A 17,105-nucleotide genomic window follows, 5' to 3' on the forward strand; every position below is an offset into this window, starting at 1 on the left:
ATGGCAATGCAACATGATGGCCTTCATGGAGGAGGACCTGCACCCAATGTAGATCTAAAGGGCTTGTTCATAAACAATGTTTCCTATTTTCATGGGATTACACATTAATTGAAACATTTGTAAATATGATATTCCATTTCTGACAAGTCTCTTCCAAAAGATGCCAATAAATTCTTCACACTGCACTTTTAACTCCAAAATTAGATTAAAATAACCCACAACATGTCAAACATGAAATATTTCTACCTATGATATGCTGTATAAAATTTCAACAACTTTCAAAAGCATAGACATATACTTTTTTTAAATGCAGTTACACCTCTTTAAAATGATTTCACCAGCATTTTACATACCCCAAAAACACACTGCACCGTTAACTAAGTATTTCTACATATGATATGCTGCATAATATTTCCATCCTCTAATTTCATAAACATAAAAATGCACTTAAAAAAAAAAGAAAGTATAACAGTTACACCTCTTCAAGTGATTAATTGTTTTCCATTTCAAAAAGAAAAAAGAAAAGATTTCCTAACCCATGATTTAAGTTTCTAAATATGAAGAACATCTGAGCAATAATGGTAAGATCCGAAACATTTAACATCATTTCTCATCGTACAGCAATTCTAATGTATCTAATGTAAAACAGTTGAAAACACAAAAAAACACAACTCATAGCTACATTTTCTTTTAAAGCATTACAAAGTAATGAACATTTGGACATGTTTCACTGAAACAACCAACATCTGCCCTGTATAGGCAAATAGTATTATGATAGATTGGACTGTCTGACTGACAGTGTTCTTGAGCTCACTTAAGCATTAATATATTTCCCTTTCAGGATCTGCCGCACCTGGAAGAAACAAAACCATGTGATTTATTTTTTGCCATTTTCTTCTATGCACTTCTTTTTTATTCATTAATTGATTTAATTTTATTTCATTAATTACATCATCCTTAACACTTTGGCAACATCTTTCATCTAACGTTCAAGCCAATACAGCTTATTGGATCACAATCATCTTTTCACATTGTACCTTTTCACCAGTGGGTCCTTCGGGCACCAGCTGAGCCGGCAGTTCATTTTCAAAGTTTCTGGCCCCGGGGTCAGCTCCTTTTCTCATCAGCAACTTCACGGCTTCCACCTTAATTTTATGATTTGGCAAGGAGCTGGCGATGTGCAGGGCCGTGTTTCCGCTGAACGTCTGAAACATGCAGACACAAAATAAGTTAGTGTGGTCAAAGCCGATGTGCAACGAGACTGTTGTGAAGTCAATATCTTCTGAGATGCTAATACACAAAATACAAAAACTGATAAAACATTGACATCCCATTATATTCATGTGTTTTTGTAGGCTTGCAGAGTATGGACTAAACTGACTAACCTTAACATTCACAAAGGTCAGTGATGAAGGGTGTTCAAGGAAAATACTCAACAGCTCCACATTTGCCTCCTCTGAAGCTATGTGAAGACAAGTTCGTCCACTTTTTAGATCCTGCAGGTATGAGAAAAAGATTTGAAACTCACTTCTAATATTCATGTTAATTTGGTAGTGGAAATCCTAAACAGTTCCTTGTTTCTTTAGAGTTAAATGCTGTTAAATAGCTGTAAAGTTACCTTTGTCCCATAGGAGGCGCCCATGAGCAGCAGAGTCTTTATACACTCGATGTACGTCTGTCTCCTCTGCATCAGCTCTGTTGCCATATATGAACAAGTACTTTCCACAATCCTCAGGTCTTTCATCACAGTGTTGTGAGACAAGACGGCAGCATGAAGCGGCGTCAAACCTTCAGAGAGAGAGAGAGAGAGAACAGAGCAGTATTTTATGATTGTTGTAGGATGTATGAAGCTTTTTGGTGAAAGAAAAGGCACCCACCATCATAATTGAACATTTCAACATCAATTGATTGCCCACTTCCTAACAGGGTATTCCAGATGTTCTGTTGAAACAAGTGTGAGAGAAATAAATTAATATAGTGCAGGAAATACTGAATCTACAAGGCTTCTCACTACTTCAGCACAAATAGATGTACATTAACAGATAGCACTCCTTGTTTGACTTAAATGAGCAAATGTGGATTAAAGTCCAGAGTTTGATTTACATTTTCTAAGCCATGTGATGACTCAAAGGTCTGACACAGAAACACTTGATAAACCAACATAACAAGCTCAGCGTTTTACATTAACAGTATTAAAACGCAGTTAAAAATTAACAGGTCAGATAAGGTGCATCACTGAGCATTGTGACACATGGAAGGTTTGCTTTTCCTTTACGTGATTCATAAAGCTGATACCAAAGTGTTATTGACTCAACACCAAGTCAAGGATAATTAGATAAGTCATAAATCCTGTCATAAATATGAATAGATGACTTTGACACCATGTCACCACCTAGTCCTGGCTTTTTATGTATGACGCATACATTATTAAATGGAAAAACTTTTAACTGTTGTTTCTCTTCATAGGACAACCAAGTTTGAAAACCTCTGACAAAGTTCACTGATTAAAGTCTTCAACTTCTTCAAGGTAGATTTTGAGGTTGTGATTACATGAAGAGAAAAGTGGAAACTGTAACAAATTAAACAGCTGATAAGGTTTGAGATTTAACTGGTGAATTTTAAAGCCAGCAAGTGAAGACTGATATGTTAAGTGCAAATTTTAAAACTGTAGTGTGGTTGCGGGTTCAAGAGTTTTTTTCCCTCTTCTATTAAGTTCCAGATTGATATTCTAAATAAAATACAAAGAAATGTTTGTCATTAATACTATGACTACCTGCCGGATTAGCTTGTGTTCCTTGGAATACAGCGACATGTGAACACCCAAAACATTTGTCATGACAGCCTACTCATCTACTAGCTCAAGGTGTGGTGACATCTCTAAACTCTGTGTGAATATTTTGAAGTTGTAAATTCAAGTGTGTTGCCAGTCATCACATTTTAAATCCAAATAGTGAAGCGAAGATTTCTGGTAAAGATTGAAATATAAATATAAAACAGTAGCTCAGCTGTCATTATTTACTGCACAAAGTTTTAAAATTGTGGGTTCAATCTTGACTCTGTAATGAATTTAGGAAATCCTGTGAGTTCATTTACTCACAGTGACCTACAGCGGCAAGTCATTTTATTATAGACTTTGTCAATCAAAGATCAATCAGTTGTTTGATCTGCTGTGATTAAGTCGTAAGTTGTATAAGAAGCTGCGGATATTGACAAGGAAACACAGACGAGTGTAATTTGTTATCTGATATCTCACCAGATATGAAAAATGGGAGCCAGACTTATTAAACAAACATATTTGAAAGTATGCTACACTGACATTTTATCAGGTGAGTTAAATCAATTACCTATTAATTCTGTAAGCATGATGTGTGTTGACGTGTTAACTGTGAATTATTACCTGAATACTGAGATAGTGTCCTTTCTCAGCACACACATGCAAAGGAGAGCGGCCCCATAAGTCTCTGGTGTTGATTTGTGCTCCTTGCAGCAGCAGGTCTTGGACAATTAAGTGCTGATTGATGGCTGCTGCTAACTGAAGCGGCGTCTGTGTAACAAGAGAAGAGCTTAACGACACTTTAAGGAAGCAGGTCAAAATACCACAAGGTGTCAGGTAATTGATTTAACCTTTATAACCATGTTAGTGTTCATACCTGCCCATTGTGCTCTTTTATGTCCAGTGAGCCACGTTCTGCCATTTTTGCAGCAAGCACATAAGCCAGAGCCCTTTTACCTTGTGCCACTGCTATGTGAAGAAATCTGGTATTCAGAAATTAAACAAGCAATTACTTAGTGTGCAAATGCAAATAACGTCCAAATAATGACTTTTTTATGAATACATACGTGTCACCATCTGCGTCTTGCATGTGCATTATCTCAGGAGAAATTCCTTCCAACTTCTGAGCCTCATGTTGTATTTGCCATTGAAACAAAGTCATTTTGAACTCAGAAGTCGGAGCCATTGGTCCCTGCAGAGGTGAATGTTGCATATGTGGAGGGGTGATGTGGTTGTGTTCAGGTGCAGCAGCGGGGAAATAAGGAGTCATATTGAGGTTCGCTGGTGCTGGAGGACTCACGTCAAAGGCTTCAAATTTGACAGATTTATATTTATGCTCTGAGTTGTCATCGTGGCAGTATTTCCTTTTCTGAAAGAGAATAATTTTCAAACTCTTATTAGAGTTCAATTCAGGTCTATTTTATAAAAGACACAACCACATTTGGTGCAGCCTTGAAATGTTTTGCATACTGAAAAACCAAAGAGGAATGCTCAACTTCTTCCTCATACTAGAGGAGTACAGAGTCCGTCTTTCCTCATAGATAAAAAATAAGGCTAATGTACCTGTTGACCCTGACTGACCTGGCGGCTCATTACTAGCAGCTGCTTCACCGTCTTTTGCATCACTTCTGGCGGCTTGTGATCAGTGGTAAAAAAGCCTGGGGGGGGAAAAGAACAGCAGAACAGCTGAATGTGAGTTTTCCATCAGTTCAAAATTAAAAACATCCTCAATCTAGGATCAGGTTATTAAATGACCTGGGCTGTTGTGGCTGGCAAAGGTTCTATCTCAGATTTAGGGTTAAAGAGGGTAAATTCTGATTAAAATATAATTTAAATTTGATTTGACCTGATCTAAATCCTCAGTGTCATGTCTCTCAGGTCCTGTTTTGTTGCATTATATGTGATTGTTGTAAATAAATGATGTGTGTATTTTCCACTGCAATGTTAGCATGCTAAACCAGGTAGCTAAACATGTCAACATTGTCATTTTGAGCAGTCTTTTTGTCTTGTTCACAAGATATTATTTAAAGAATAGGATTTTTTTTTCCAAACCTAACTTTTTAGAGATTGTACATTTTTAGCATATATATTTACATATTAGTTGTATATTGAAATGTAAGTAGAATGAGCGTTTAAAAGGTGTTTACTATTAGCGGCAGAGTTAGTTTTACAGGACTCTGATAAAGTGTGCCAACAGACAATTATTTAAAAAAAAATATTTGTGCTTAAGAAATAGCAAATAATGTCTGACAACTAATAACAGGGTCCTTTTGCAATAAAAAAAAAAAAAGCTGAAATAGGTTTTTCTTGCTGTAATCATTCATCTTGTTCATATTTAACATCAGTTATTAGTTACTTCTTCCCCCAAGCTGTTAAACTAATGAACACGGCCTGACCCACTCATCCCACTCACTCACCCACACACACTCACTGACGTGTGGTCTACTGTTACAACAAGCATTGCTACTGTTTGCACCTTTTTATATTGTATATTACACTTTATTGCTCTTATAGATTGTCAATGTTTAATTTATGGCTTAAGTTGTTTTTAATTGTCTTAAATGTTCTTATGGCTCAGGGAGTGCTATCTAAATTGTGTTACATTGTTGTCTGACCCTCAATATAATGACAATAAAGCTACTAAACTAAAACTACTAAACTAGAACATTTTAAAAAAGCAACGTAAGTCAAGGGGGCAAAATTCAAATCAAGTAGATATCTTTCAACTTTACAGTCTTTCTAGAGTCATTGAAGCTCAACAGGGAAACGCAAAGAGGGAAAATCATGCTAATAAGACTGTAATTGTGGCAGATGTCCACTTGATAGGACTAACTCAGACTCCGATATATTTTTAAATGTGTTTTTACACTAAATGACTGTGTGGACGCACTGTAGATTTCACTTACATTGAAAGCACTTTTGAAGGGGCTCTTTTAATAGCCAGTATGACCAAGAGGAATGATTACAGCGAGGAAAACCTCACAGGCAGGCTTGACAGATTGTGAACCTATCGTTTAAGAGACGTAAACTACATAGTGAAGTGCTGGCTTGCGCTTTGTTCTCTAATGTCAAAGTGTGACAAGTTAAACAAACAACTGTCAGAAGGTCTCAAAGAACAATAGCCTACTGTACAGGTGGAATCAAATCTTCAGGGAGAAGTAGAAACACAAAGAAAAGAAAGTGTGTGGGTAGAATTTCATACTTCTGAAAGTGGTGAATGATGAGCATATCTGATATCAAAATGATAAAAACAGATCTTTACCATTAGTGCCGGAGTTGATCCCCGCTGGCAGAAACTGGCCTCTTCTGGTCTGGCTTTGAATTTGATCCAACATGTTTTTTAAGGAGTCATTTATTAACACTCAACTCTACCTGAGAACGGACGGAGAACTCCACCTCTGGAATTCCTGGGAATGTAAACTGGTGTAAAATGTCAAGTTTTAATGACCGAGTGAAAGAGAAACAAATATGCAGGAGTGACTCACCTGTATGCAATTTCCTTCTTGTCAGTGTGAGATCAGAAATGAGGAACAACCGCCACACAAAAGGTGGTACTCCTGACACCACTTCCTGGTTGAGAGGGGTTGCAGATAGAATTTACATTAAGTTTCAGGCTGACTCAGAGATGTATAAAACATATATGAGGACAGGATCATTTAAGGAAACATTCATTAATTCAACTCTGCATCTGACAGTATTTTAGTAAGTCTTAAGTCCATTTCTCAACTAGAAAAACAAGGTGTCAGTTGATATGCAAGTAACACGAATGTGATGCAGATATGCAAAGCAGCTGAACAATAAAGCCTTCATGAACTAATCAGTAAACAAACCTGAAATATAAATAATGAAAGTGCGAGTGGAAATATAAACATTTAAAGTTGTTAAAGTAACAGCAACAAAAACAATCATATTTTTTTGTTTAACACATCTGTCTGAGACTTACTGGTCAAGCTGAACAACCCTGCTGGAACATCTGCACAACCTAGCTTGCGTCTCAAAGCTGAGAGAGACACTGCACACTGTATAAAAGTGTAGCTACTAAATAACTTGAAGTTGTTGTTGGACCAAACCACGCCCTTTCCAACAGCTCCTATCGGTTGTGATTTTCCACCTAAATGAAAAGCAGGTTGTTCTTGGATATCAGCCACACCTGCATGTTTGTTTTTAAGTCTGCCTCTGCTGTCTGATCATTACAACCAAGGAAATGAAGGTTATTTTTTAACATGTATTGTTTATGGATTAAACTCTACAGTCTTTACACAACAAAACAGCTTCATGATCATCTGGTTTTATGTGTGATTTCATACAAAAAGATCATTTTAGTCTCTATTTCAGTAATTAAATGTGTTAGTTATAATCTTAAAGTTGCACCATACAAAACGCAGCTGCCACAGTGAAATTCAGAACGAAGTGAGTTTATTTTTCACGACATTTATTCTCCCATAAAACCGGTTTCCATACATGAGAGATAATGACATAAACTCAACGTTTCCTCATTTCAAGCCTGTTACATTTGCAACTAAGCTGTGCCTGTTGTATAATTGTTCCTGTTTGTTCCTCTTCATAAATAAGTCCCAAACTTTTCAAAGTGTGGAGAACTTAAATAGGATTGTACACTTAATTACATCAGTGATATAAGGTCACAGCAACATGCACAGTCAGTAGCAAAAGGGTTGCATTTTTTTCATTGTTCAGTATGTTGTAATGAGCTCATACATATTGATATCGCCAGAGAGCACTTTGAACCTTTGCACGCAGTCATTTCAAACCTTCAACAAACACTAAACCAAACTTTCAAACCTGTTCTGCCTCCTTCATCAAGCATCAAAAACAAACCGTTTTATTTTGTTTCAGATTCACACGGAAGGTAAACATATCACGTTTGGCAATAAAAATGAATACTGGCTCGCTTCTACTTCCTCAATTCTGCAAACAATGGCAGTTTATTAAGTGGAACTACTTTAAAAATGAATTCATATTCCCGTGGGTTTCCTTTTTAATTTAGTACTTAGGTACTTAACTCACATAAAATTTCTCTCTCATTTCAGTGCAATATAGTTGCATTGGCAATGGTGCGTATCAAATGTTTGCAGTTGAGAGTTTTGCATAATTTGTACATTTCAGAATCATAAAGGAAAAACTGCAGGTATAAATGAGATGATATCAACTTGTGACCAGAGGAACAATATTCCCAGTCTTAATTAGTCATTAACTTGCTGCTTCAGATTTCATCCTACGATGGTGCTTTAGGTTTTCTGGCGTCTAGCTTCGGAAGAATTTTAAATGTTTTTAAATGTCAAATTCTTATAAATAAGTACCTGATTATTCCTAGAATATCATTCATAGCATATGTGTGAACACAGAAATCAAAAATTGTCTGCCAATTCATCATTGCCCTTCATTGCATGCTTGCACATTAAACAACATATTTTCACTGATTCAAGTATGTATGAGAACATCACTTTTCACCAAAAAGCAACCTTGTCAATTCAATGTCTCTCCTACCCTAAACCTGATCCCTTCATGTTTTTTTATTCCACTACAAACTAACCATCTGTGTATTAATCCCAACTGTTAGAAAATATATATATGTACACTCTTCTAAGTACACAGCTCCCACAAGACAAAAAAATAAAATAAAGTGCTCTAAAAAGTCTCTCTGTAGCGCATAGTGGCCAGTCTCACACAACAAAACATCACAGGATTGTGAAGGTAACAATGAAGTGAAAAACAAAGTAATGCAAATTAAACTGTGAACAATTGGCTCTACCATCAGCAAAGTTTCTACATAAATAATCTCAGAATTCATATCATTTCAACACTGTAAAAAAAATACTACATGCACACTGCTGCAAATCATGTCTAATGTACCAATGTGTTCTTGTCTGTCCGGACAAAAAATATGAAAGGGGAAATAATCAAGAAATAGTCTCGTTCGTTAGTTCAAATTTCACCCTGATCTTCCAGTCAGCTGTAAGTGTCAGCAGGAGCGACTGACACGTCTTTCCTCTGGAATGCCTTTTGAAAAAAACAACAACAAACAAACCAAAAAAAAACAAAAAACAGAGTGCAACAAAGAGTCAAAAGTGGTGGTCCGGCACAAAGAGTTTCCGCTGCCCTCTTCACTTTAACGCCTCCAGGAGTCTGAGTCTAGTCGGGGCCTGATGGATGGAGACAGAAACACATTTCAGCTGAACACAGGTTGACGATACATTTGATATTTTAATGAAAAAATGCTTCGCTTCATTAACGTCAGCGAGTGTCTAACCCTAACTTAAAGCTATCAAATACTTGTCATTCTACCATTATGTTTTTAAAATGCCCTATTTACTCAAAGGTCAAAACAAGATGTTATCATGCCATGTCATAATATCCTGGTTAAGTCTCTACATATGTTCTTAATGCCAAACAGGATATTTTGTCGTCAAGTAAACACTAACCTGCAATGTATTTCGCTCCGATTAACATCAACATGCTGCCCATTATGTAAAAGCCCAGTGGAACGCTGCTGAAGATACTAGATTCACCTGATGGTTATCCAAACCCAAGATCAGTACATTGAACATAGAAGGGGAAGACAAAAAAAGAAAGAAACAACTGTATAAAAAGTCAGAACACAGGAAATACCAAGTAACTATGAGACTAAAAAATCTAGCTGAATATGATGTCCAGTGTAAATTAAACTAATCAAATCAAAGAAAAATCATCATTATGTCTTTAATTTTGTGCAAGTTCTGTTTGGTGTTTGCCTACCGTTTCCATTACAAACAGGCTCCGTCGTCTCCCAGTTCATAGATTTCTGCACTGCTTTCTTCCACCGTGCGTACCGAAACTCGCTTTCTGTCAGACACATAAAAAGAAATTCCTTTTAAGTTTTAAATCAGCGGGGGGAAAAAGCACGAACACACAAGCTCTCACGTTGTCTGGTGTGTAAAGATTGACAGCCGCAGCTCGCTGCACCTTCAGGGTTGATCTGAGGCTCAAACTTCTCCGAGGTGACTTCACTCAGGTCCTCTGGGTTCAGACTCCACACGCTCACACCCTCTGCTGCTCCGGCTGCCATCGCTGCCCCCAGAGCAGTGGTCTCAGGCATGGACGGCTTCACTAAGAGAATTATTATATATATTAGATTATATAATGACAGTCTGGATTTTTTTCAGTGACTATTTTCTTTTGAAATAATTATTTAATTTTCTTTAAACCTTAATTGTCGATAAGCATGAGCGATACTGAATGTTTTTAACAGTTGCTGTGTTATTTTTCAACACACCAGCAGAGGGAAGTATTGCTACAGAGTAAGATATACTTAAAGACTTGCTTTTTAACACTTGTAGGTATGCATGTATATTACTAATGTTATATAGAAATATTTTGTAAAATATTTTTTTTTGCACCAGGCATTATGGTGCAGTTGTGGTTGAAGAACCATGGCCCTTTTTAGTGTGACACTAATCCCTACAGGCACACACATCACTGAATACCTACAAATGTGTTCAGATGTGATTGCCAATCTTACCGACAGGGATGCAGAGTATGTCAGCCTGCAGCTGCATCAGCAACCTGTTGGACGTCATTCCTCCGTCCACCTGCAGCTGAGTTAGTGGGATGCCGCTGTCCTGATTCATGGCATCCAGAATCTACACCCAAACAAATATCCTCCATATTACAAAGATACCTGCATACTATTAAAATCTATATTTTTTAAAAGAAGTGCAAAGGTCTTTACCTCTCGTGTCTGAAAACAGACGGCTTCCAGTGCAGCGAATGCGAGGTGACTCTTATTAGTGAACTGAGTTAACCCACAAATAATCCTGTGACACAAACACAGGGTGAGAGATTTAGTGATGATTATAAAACACCTGATTGCATCATTTCAGACGTGTTTGTGCTACTACAGAGTGGCTCTTACCCTCTTGCGCTGGGCTCCCAGTAAGGCGCGTAAAGACCCGAAAACGCAGGAACAAAATAACAACCGTAGGATGTGCCGACCGATGCAGCCAACTTCTCTGCACGGGGAAAGATGGAAAAAAATGGAAAGAAAAGAAAAAGTTGACACCATGAAGCTTTTTCTACTGTTTACACATCAATTAGAGATTAACACTGCAGTCCTAAAGAAGCAGCTCATCGCATTAGATTTGTCTTTAAAGACCAACCGGACGTACCAAGCTCTTCAGAAGATTCGATTATCCCGAGATTGTCCTGCAGCCAACGCACCACAGCTCCTGCAATGGCCACGGAGCCCTGGCAATGAAAGGATGAAAGGAATTATTGTTTTTAGGGCAGGAAATATTAGTGTCAATTTGTATTTTGGAGATACTCTACCTCCAATGCGTAGCAGGCCGGTTTGTCTCGACCTAGTTTGTACGCCACAGTGGTCAGAAGGCCGTGGTCCGACATTACAGGCTGCAAAGTAGCAGACACAAGAAAAAGTTAATAAATGCACATTTTGGAAGCTTGTGATCATGCGACAGATAAAAAGCAGAGCAATTTACCTTAGGTCCAGTGTTTCGCAGTAAAAAACAACCAGTTCCATACCTGAAACACAAAACGTTTTGGTTACATTTCTAACAAAGGAGATCACATTCATCTCAACAACATGATCACAATGCAAATCTTTAAAAAAAACAAACACACACAAAGCCACTCACGTGTTTTTAGCTTGTCCATCCTGGAAACACATCTGTCCAACAAGTGCTGCTGATTGATCCCCGAGACACTGGATTAAAAGAGGGAACACGTTTATCAGACGATGCCTCTGCCATCAGTACATGGAGATAATGAAATAAAACATTTAAAAAAAGAAGATAAACTTACCCCTGAAATGGGGATACCTGAAAGGGCTCCTGATTTCTGCCAAAGGAAAAGATGACAAGTTTAGTAAGTGGACTGTGCCCTTCATTTTTTATTTAAATCACATTTTTGAAAAGGTATTTTCAGCGTTTTTTTCTATAATTTGTTGTATTTTTAGCTTTTAACAGCATGTTGAACTTGTGGAGGAACAACTTAAATGTTTACACCAATTAGATATCAATCAGAAATATTCAATTTATACTTTATCAGTTCACGTTTATAAAGAAAAATAGGAATAAACTGATGATTTTCCAGCCAAAAATGACAGTCCTGATTATAAACCTGAAGTTATACACCTAAATATAATTCAAGTGTGAATATTTGCTGTTCAAATATCAAATCAACAGCAATACTTTAACAGAAAATACAATCAGTAATCAACAGAAACAATCGTCATGTTTAATAACTATGAGGAACAAACTTGCCCAATTAAAACAAAAAAGGGAATTACTCATATTATTTGACTACATGGAGCCAAATAACAACAATATCATGTTATTCTAGCACATAATTCATATATAAAGCGTACTGTAACAGTGAAAACACAGTGAGGGGAAAACAGGGGCAAGTGTGAACCTGGATAAATCAAAATGTCTTCACTCCTATGTGCGGCTGCAGGTCTGGTTAGACGTTTAAAGACGAGAAAGTGATGTCGGTTAAATCATGCTGTGCTAAAGAGTGAAGAGATTCACGAGTTTTTGGATGGGACGTTGCAGATAAGGATGGTCTGTCAGGAAAGCTGTGGGCGACGGGCCGGGTAGCATGCCATGACAGAAGCAATGTGGGACAGGGACCACCCAGTACATTTCCAAAAGAGACACTGTGTGAGTGTTTGTGTGTGTGTGTGTGTGTGTGTGTGTGTGTGTGTGTGTGTGTGTGTGTGTGTGTGTGTGTGTGTGTGTGTGTGTGTGTGTGTGGTAGTGACAATAATGGTAACAAAAAACAAAAACACCACAAACTTTTCTTCTTGTTTCTCAGCTGCTTTTCAGGATCATTAACAAGAATAATGTTGATGGAAATAGTCAATAATCAAAAATCAAACAACAGGGTGATAAATCGCAAGTCTGTGGGCAAATATTTGCATTAGATTACATTAAAAACTAGAAATCTGTTTATATGTTGTTTTGTAAAGCTGATTATTTCCACAGAAGGCTATTATAATTGACTGGGTGACATTTGTAATGAGAAAATCTTGTAAATGTTTTGTTTTACCAGCCAAGATCAGTTTAATAGTTCATTTTTACTGCAGTTGACTAAGATGGAAAAAAGGAAAAAAGGAAAAACAAAATAAGCACAATTTGTAATAATAAAATTTTTTCTGTCCACATTGAACTGGTGTCGATATTTATTTTGTACTTTGGTAAATTAATTCACACGTTTAACGCCTAATGTTGACAATGCATTTCTGTACTGTGATTATTTCAATGGAAAATATATCAAATACCAAAAAATATCATGTTTTTTATGTACATGTTAATTGCTACACTTTGACATCAAGGCTACCTCGTCTAAGCAAGTGTGTTTGTGTGTTTTCTTAATGCTAAAATGCTCCTAAATTAAATAATGGGACATTCGGTACATTATTAGAGCGAACATGACAGCTGGTATTTCTTCAAATCTTTCCTAAAATCTCTTCATACAGATCTTGGAAATGCACTGTGTGATGGTTTATTCGCTTTGGCCACAGAGAAGCAGGACAGATGACTTTTGCATGATGAGGATAATAGTGATGGGGAGGATTACTTACCCGGCTAGAACATATTTTCTACCAGTGAGAGAAGAGAGACAATGGCACACACAAAAAAAAAATGCCTAAAAGAATTTCTCAGTCAAACCTTCATGCACTTTAAAACAGTCTGAAAAGCACACTAATAAAACAAAAAACAGCACAAACAAACATAAAAATCCCTCTATTATCTTATTAGTGGCCTGTTGCATGAGACATCCCACTAGACAAACACATGAAATCATTAAAAGTTAAGAAAACATTTAACATAGTGAAACTGGAAGTATGGCTTACACTTACAGTATAAGCATAATTTATGAGGATGCTTACCATGAGGCCGTATATTTCTGAAGAACTCCTCACCCTGGGCAAGATCTCCATAGGAATACCAAAATATCTAATAAGAAACCAGAAAGATTAAGATTAGATTTAAATCAATGCTTTCATCTTTAATTATTAGTGATATATTTCTAAATGAGTTGCTGCTGTCATACTTGCAAAGTTCTGGGTCCCAGTCCAAAGTATGAATGTTAAACAGCATGGTCCTGCTGGCGTTGGTCACATCTGTGCAGTGAACTCCGCCAGACTTCCCCCCAGTTAAACACTGTTGAACAGCAAAAACACACAGAAAAAGTCCATTTCCACAACATGACTCCCTTATATCTCTTCTTATGTGAAATCTTTTCTACACAACCGAGACAGGAGTCTAGGATCTTACCCAAATGAGCCAGGAGTCGACGGTGCCGAACATGGCGCGGTGAGAAACGACGGCTTCGTGCACCTCGCTCACGTTGTCCATCAGCCAGCGAAGCTTCACCGCGCTGAAGTACGTGCTGATGGGGAGCCCCGTTTTGTGCTGTGAGATGACAATGACATTAACAACTCTGCCTGTGTAAAAGAAAGTCAGTCGTTTCTTGAAAAGGGAACATTTTCTGTTATTTTGATACTGTAATGATGCTGGATGTTAAACAAAAGGTCAAAGGTCCAAAATCAGAATCACAGTCAAGTATGATTATACATACAAGGAATCTGACAATCTCCATCATCTAAAATACTGTTGATACATTTTATGATAAAGTGATTAGTGACCTGCTGATGGTAGTTTATCTGCACTTCAAACTTGCTGTCGAAGCAGAAGCAGACAATAAATCCACCTGCGGAGCTTCAGAAAGCTCTGAAATGAGAAATAAGGTAAAGTGAATGAAACAAATGAAGGTCTCACCTTTAGGTGGTTCTTATTCCTTCCCGGAGTTTTGTTGATCAGACGTTCAACTGTTGATTGAGTCCGCAGGTCCAACCACACTAAAGAAAAATAGAGAAAATCGAGGTCAGTCCAGTGTTTGTGTTTTTGCTGCTATTTCATTAAAATATTCAATATGAGTTACATCTAAGCTACATTTACACTGCTTACATGCTGCATCTGAGCCAGGATTCATGGTAATAATGTACAGTTAATGAAGCGTGCACAAAGGCTGACAGCACACAGCTGTAAAGCTTTACCGATGGCGTTGTAGAGGGGCTCTCCCGTCTCTTTGTCCCAAACCAGCGTGGTCTCTCTTTGGTTGGTCACTCCAATAGCTGGACAGTTTAAAGCAACATTGTAAATTGTGTACATCTCTGTCATAATGTTTAAATGACAATGTTGGAGTGTTGCTTTCAGAGTGCAGGTGGCAGCATAGTGACTGCTCAGCCTCTACATACCTTTAATGTTTGAGATGTCTATGTTGAGCTGGGTGAGTTTTTCACACGTCCGCTCCATGCACTCGTACACTGAATGCAGAATTTCTTTGGGGTCCTCCTCCACCCATCTGAAAAGCACATTGTAAAAGAACAAAATTAACACTTCCACATTTCTGATTTTTTTTGTGCAGCATTTGTAATTGTATCATTTTTATAGGCAGCTCAATACAGCTTAAAATACCTTTTGATGAATTTGTACTTACCCCTCTTTGGGGAAGCTCTGTTTGATTTCCACTTGATGATGGCTGAGAAGCTCTGCTGTTTTTGAATTAAACACCTTCAAAAAAAAAAAATAAAAGAGCACAAGAGAGAGGGAATGTAGCATCAGCTGATTATAGATTGCTTTAATCTTTATTCATCCAGGGGAAGGCTGACTGAGCATGCAGTCAATCTAGGCCTCCTCGTGGTAGCTCTTTATGACTACAGGAAAGGATTTCTAATTAATTGAGCTGTCCAGCAACTGTGTTATATCATGAATACCAGGAAGAACAGAAACACCTTCAATAATTAGAAATTACGACTTGAAAAGAGCCTAAAGAGGGTGACAAAAATCCTTCATTATGTACTTTAATGGTTAATATATTTAGATACACCGTAATTTAAATGTTACACTTTAAATTGCATTGCAGCAGTGTTTCACTTTACAGTATTACAGACCTTTTAGCTTCACCCTCTGTGCTACAGCAATGTTGTTAATCTGCATGGCCAGTATCAACTTTTCATAGTTCAGGTATCACGGCCAAAAATACCTCTGCACATGCTGCATTTACCAGAATTAGCTGTCACGATTTGTGGTTGTACAAGTTAGAGTTTGTGCTTAAAAGATTAAGTTTACTGCATTAAACAAATTATGTTGTGAATAAGTATTGCATATAATTTTGATCCAAAGGTTAAGACTGCTTGACTCATGCCAATAAAACTGTTGGCTCTGAACTGTCAGCACGCACACAGGAAATTAAAAAAACAGAATAACAAACCTCTGTTTTTTCTACTCAGCGAGCTAAAAAGCAAAAACAACAATGGTGACCCTTCCACGTTTCTTACAAGAAATGTATACTACTCATACTGTTGTTGCCACTACTTGTTTATTTCCTTTTTTCCATTCTTCTTTCTTTCTTACTTGAAGTCACCATTTTAAGGGATCAAAATTAACAAATAAAGAGTATTAAAACACCTTTTAAAAAAGAAAAAAGAAACCAAAATCTGGAGCCATCTATTACATAAATTGTCTTTGAGATTAATCAATGATATTTCTATTGCTGTTGTCACTACTTTTTTTCTCCTCTTAGTCCTTTTCTCTCTCTCTTACTTTGGTATGTTGGGATATACAGTAGTTATTGTAAAGCTGTCCTTCTTTTTACCTTTGTTTTTAGGAATGGCCTATTTTAAGGGATCACAATAAAGAGGATTAAAAGACCTTTTAAAAAGAAAACCTGGAGCCATCTATTAGATAAATGATTGTCTTTGAGGTTAATCAATGACATTTCTTGTCTTGTTGTGTGCTGCCTTCTAGTGCTGTTGGAAATTAATAACAATGTGTCTATTTTAAAAGGCTTAGCAGCAAAGAGGCTAACAATGAATATATATTAATAATGTTATATATTTTTTAATAAGCTCAATAATGAAGACAGGTGTTGGAAAATGAAGCCAAGGGCGCCGCCAGCTTTGATTGGTGATGTCTTACCAGAAACCGGGTGGAGCTCGTCCCCTGGTCGATAGCAGCAACCAGCGGCCCCAGCATTATCCGGTGTGAAGAGGCGGCCATGGTGCCGTTCATGGACAGCCCCGCAGCTTCGGCACCAGACCGGGTACTGCAGAGGAAACCGGATTAGCACCACCACCACCCGGTAAAGCAGCTCAGGCTTCAGCAAAGAAGGGCGGTCGGTCAGTCGCATCCATAACGCGTCAACAGTCCTCTTGGAGCTCGATGATGACGCACATATTGCCGTCTGCTATCTTTCCTAGGATGGCAAAGGCACTACCTATCCTACTTTTAATTGACTAGTAGTCTTCGCT

At 37.5% G+C, this 17,105-nt stretch overlaps 2 protein-coding genes across 2 annotated transcripts; both read right to left on the bottom strand.

Annotated features, from left to right (window-relative positions):
• Positions 1 to 697: 697 nt before the first annotated feature.
• On the bottom strand, positions 698 to 6,820 carry LOC133976671 (NF-kappa-B inhibitor zeta-like). The gene is made up of 12 exons (XM_062414930.1): positions 6,717 to 6,820; positions 6,259 to 6,343; positions 6,036 to 6,180; positions 4,337 to 4,431; positions 3,841 to 4,142; positions 3,651 to 3,756; positions 3,398 to 3,544; positions 1,867 to 1,941; positions 1,619 to 1,828; positions 1,386 to 1,496; positions 1,038 to 1,205; positions 698 to 853 (listed from the first exon to the last, which is right to left on the bottom strand). The coding sequence occupies exons 3-12, from the start codon at positions 6,106 to 6,108 to the stop codon at positions 815 to 817; spliced, it is 1,326 nt and encodes a 441-aa protein (XP_062270914.1). The 5' UTR covers positions 6,109 to 6,180; positions 6,259 to 6,343; positions 6,717 to 6,820; the 3' UTR covers positions 698 to 814.
• Positions 6,821 to 7,189: 369 nt separating this feature from the next.
• On the bottom strand, positions 7,190 to 16,891 carry gk (glycerol kinase). The gene is made up of 20 exons (XM_062414643.1): positions 16,774 to 16,891; positions 15,293 to 15,366; positions 15,051 to 15,157; positions 14,850 to 14,927; positions 14,572 to 14,651; positions 14,068 to 14,205; positions 13,844 to 13,953; positions 13,680 to 13,746; positions 11,588 to 11,623; positions 11,422 to 11,489; positions 11,266 to 11,308; positions 11,096 to 11,176; positions 10,936 to 11,014; positions 10,683 to 10,779; positions 10,500 to 10,584; positions 10,290 to 10,410; positions 9,734 to 9,877; positions 9,527 to 9,613; positions 9,214 to 9,300; positions 7,190 to 8,934 (listed from the first exon to the last, which is right to left on the bottom strand). The coding sequence occupies exons 1-20, from the start codon at positions 16,864 to 16,866 to the stop codon at positions 8,924 to 8,926; spliced, it is 1,686 nt and encodes a 561-aa protein (XP_062270627.1). The 5' UTR covers positions 16,867 to 16,891; the 3' UTR covers positions 7,190 to 8,923.
• Positions 16,892 to 17,105: the final 214 nt, after the last annotated feature.

This window comes from Scomber scombrus, chromosome 24 (genome assembly GCF_963691925.1).
Source record: "Scomber scombrus chromosome 24, fScoSco1.1, whole genome shotgun sequence".
Lineage (NCBI taxonomy): Eukaryota > Metazoa > Chordata > Actinopteri > Scombriformes > Scombridae > Scomber > Scomber scombrus.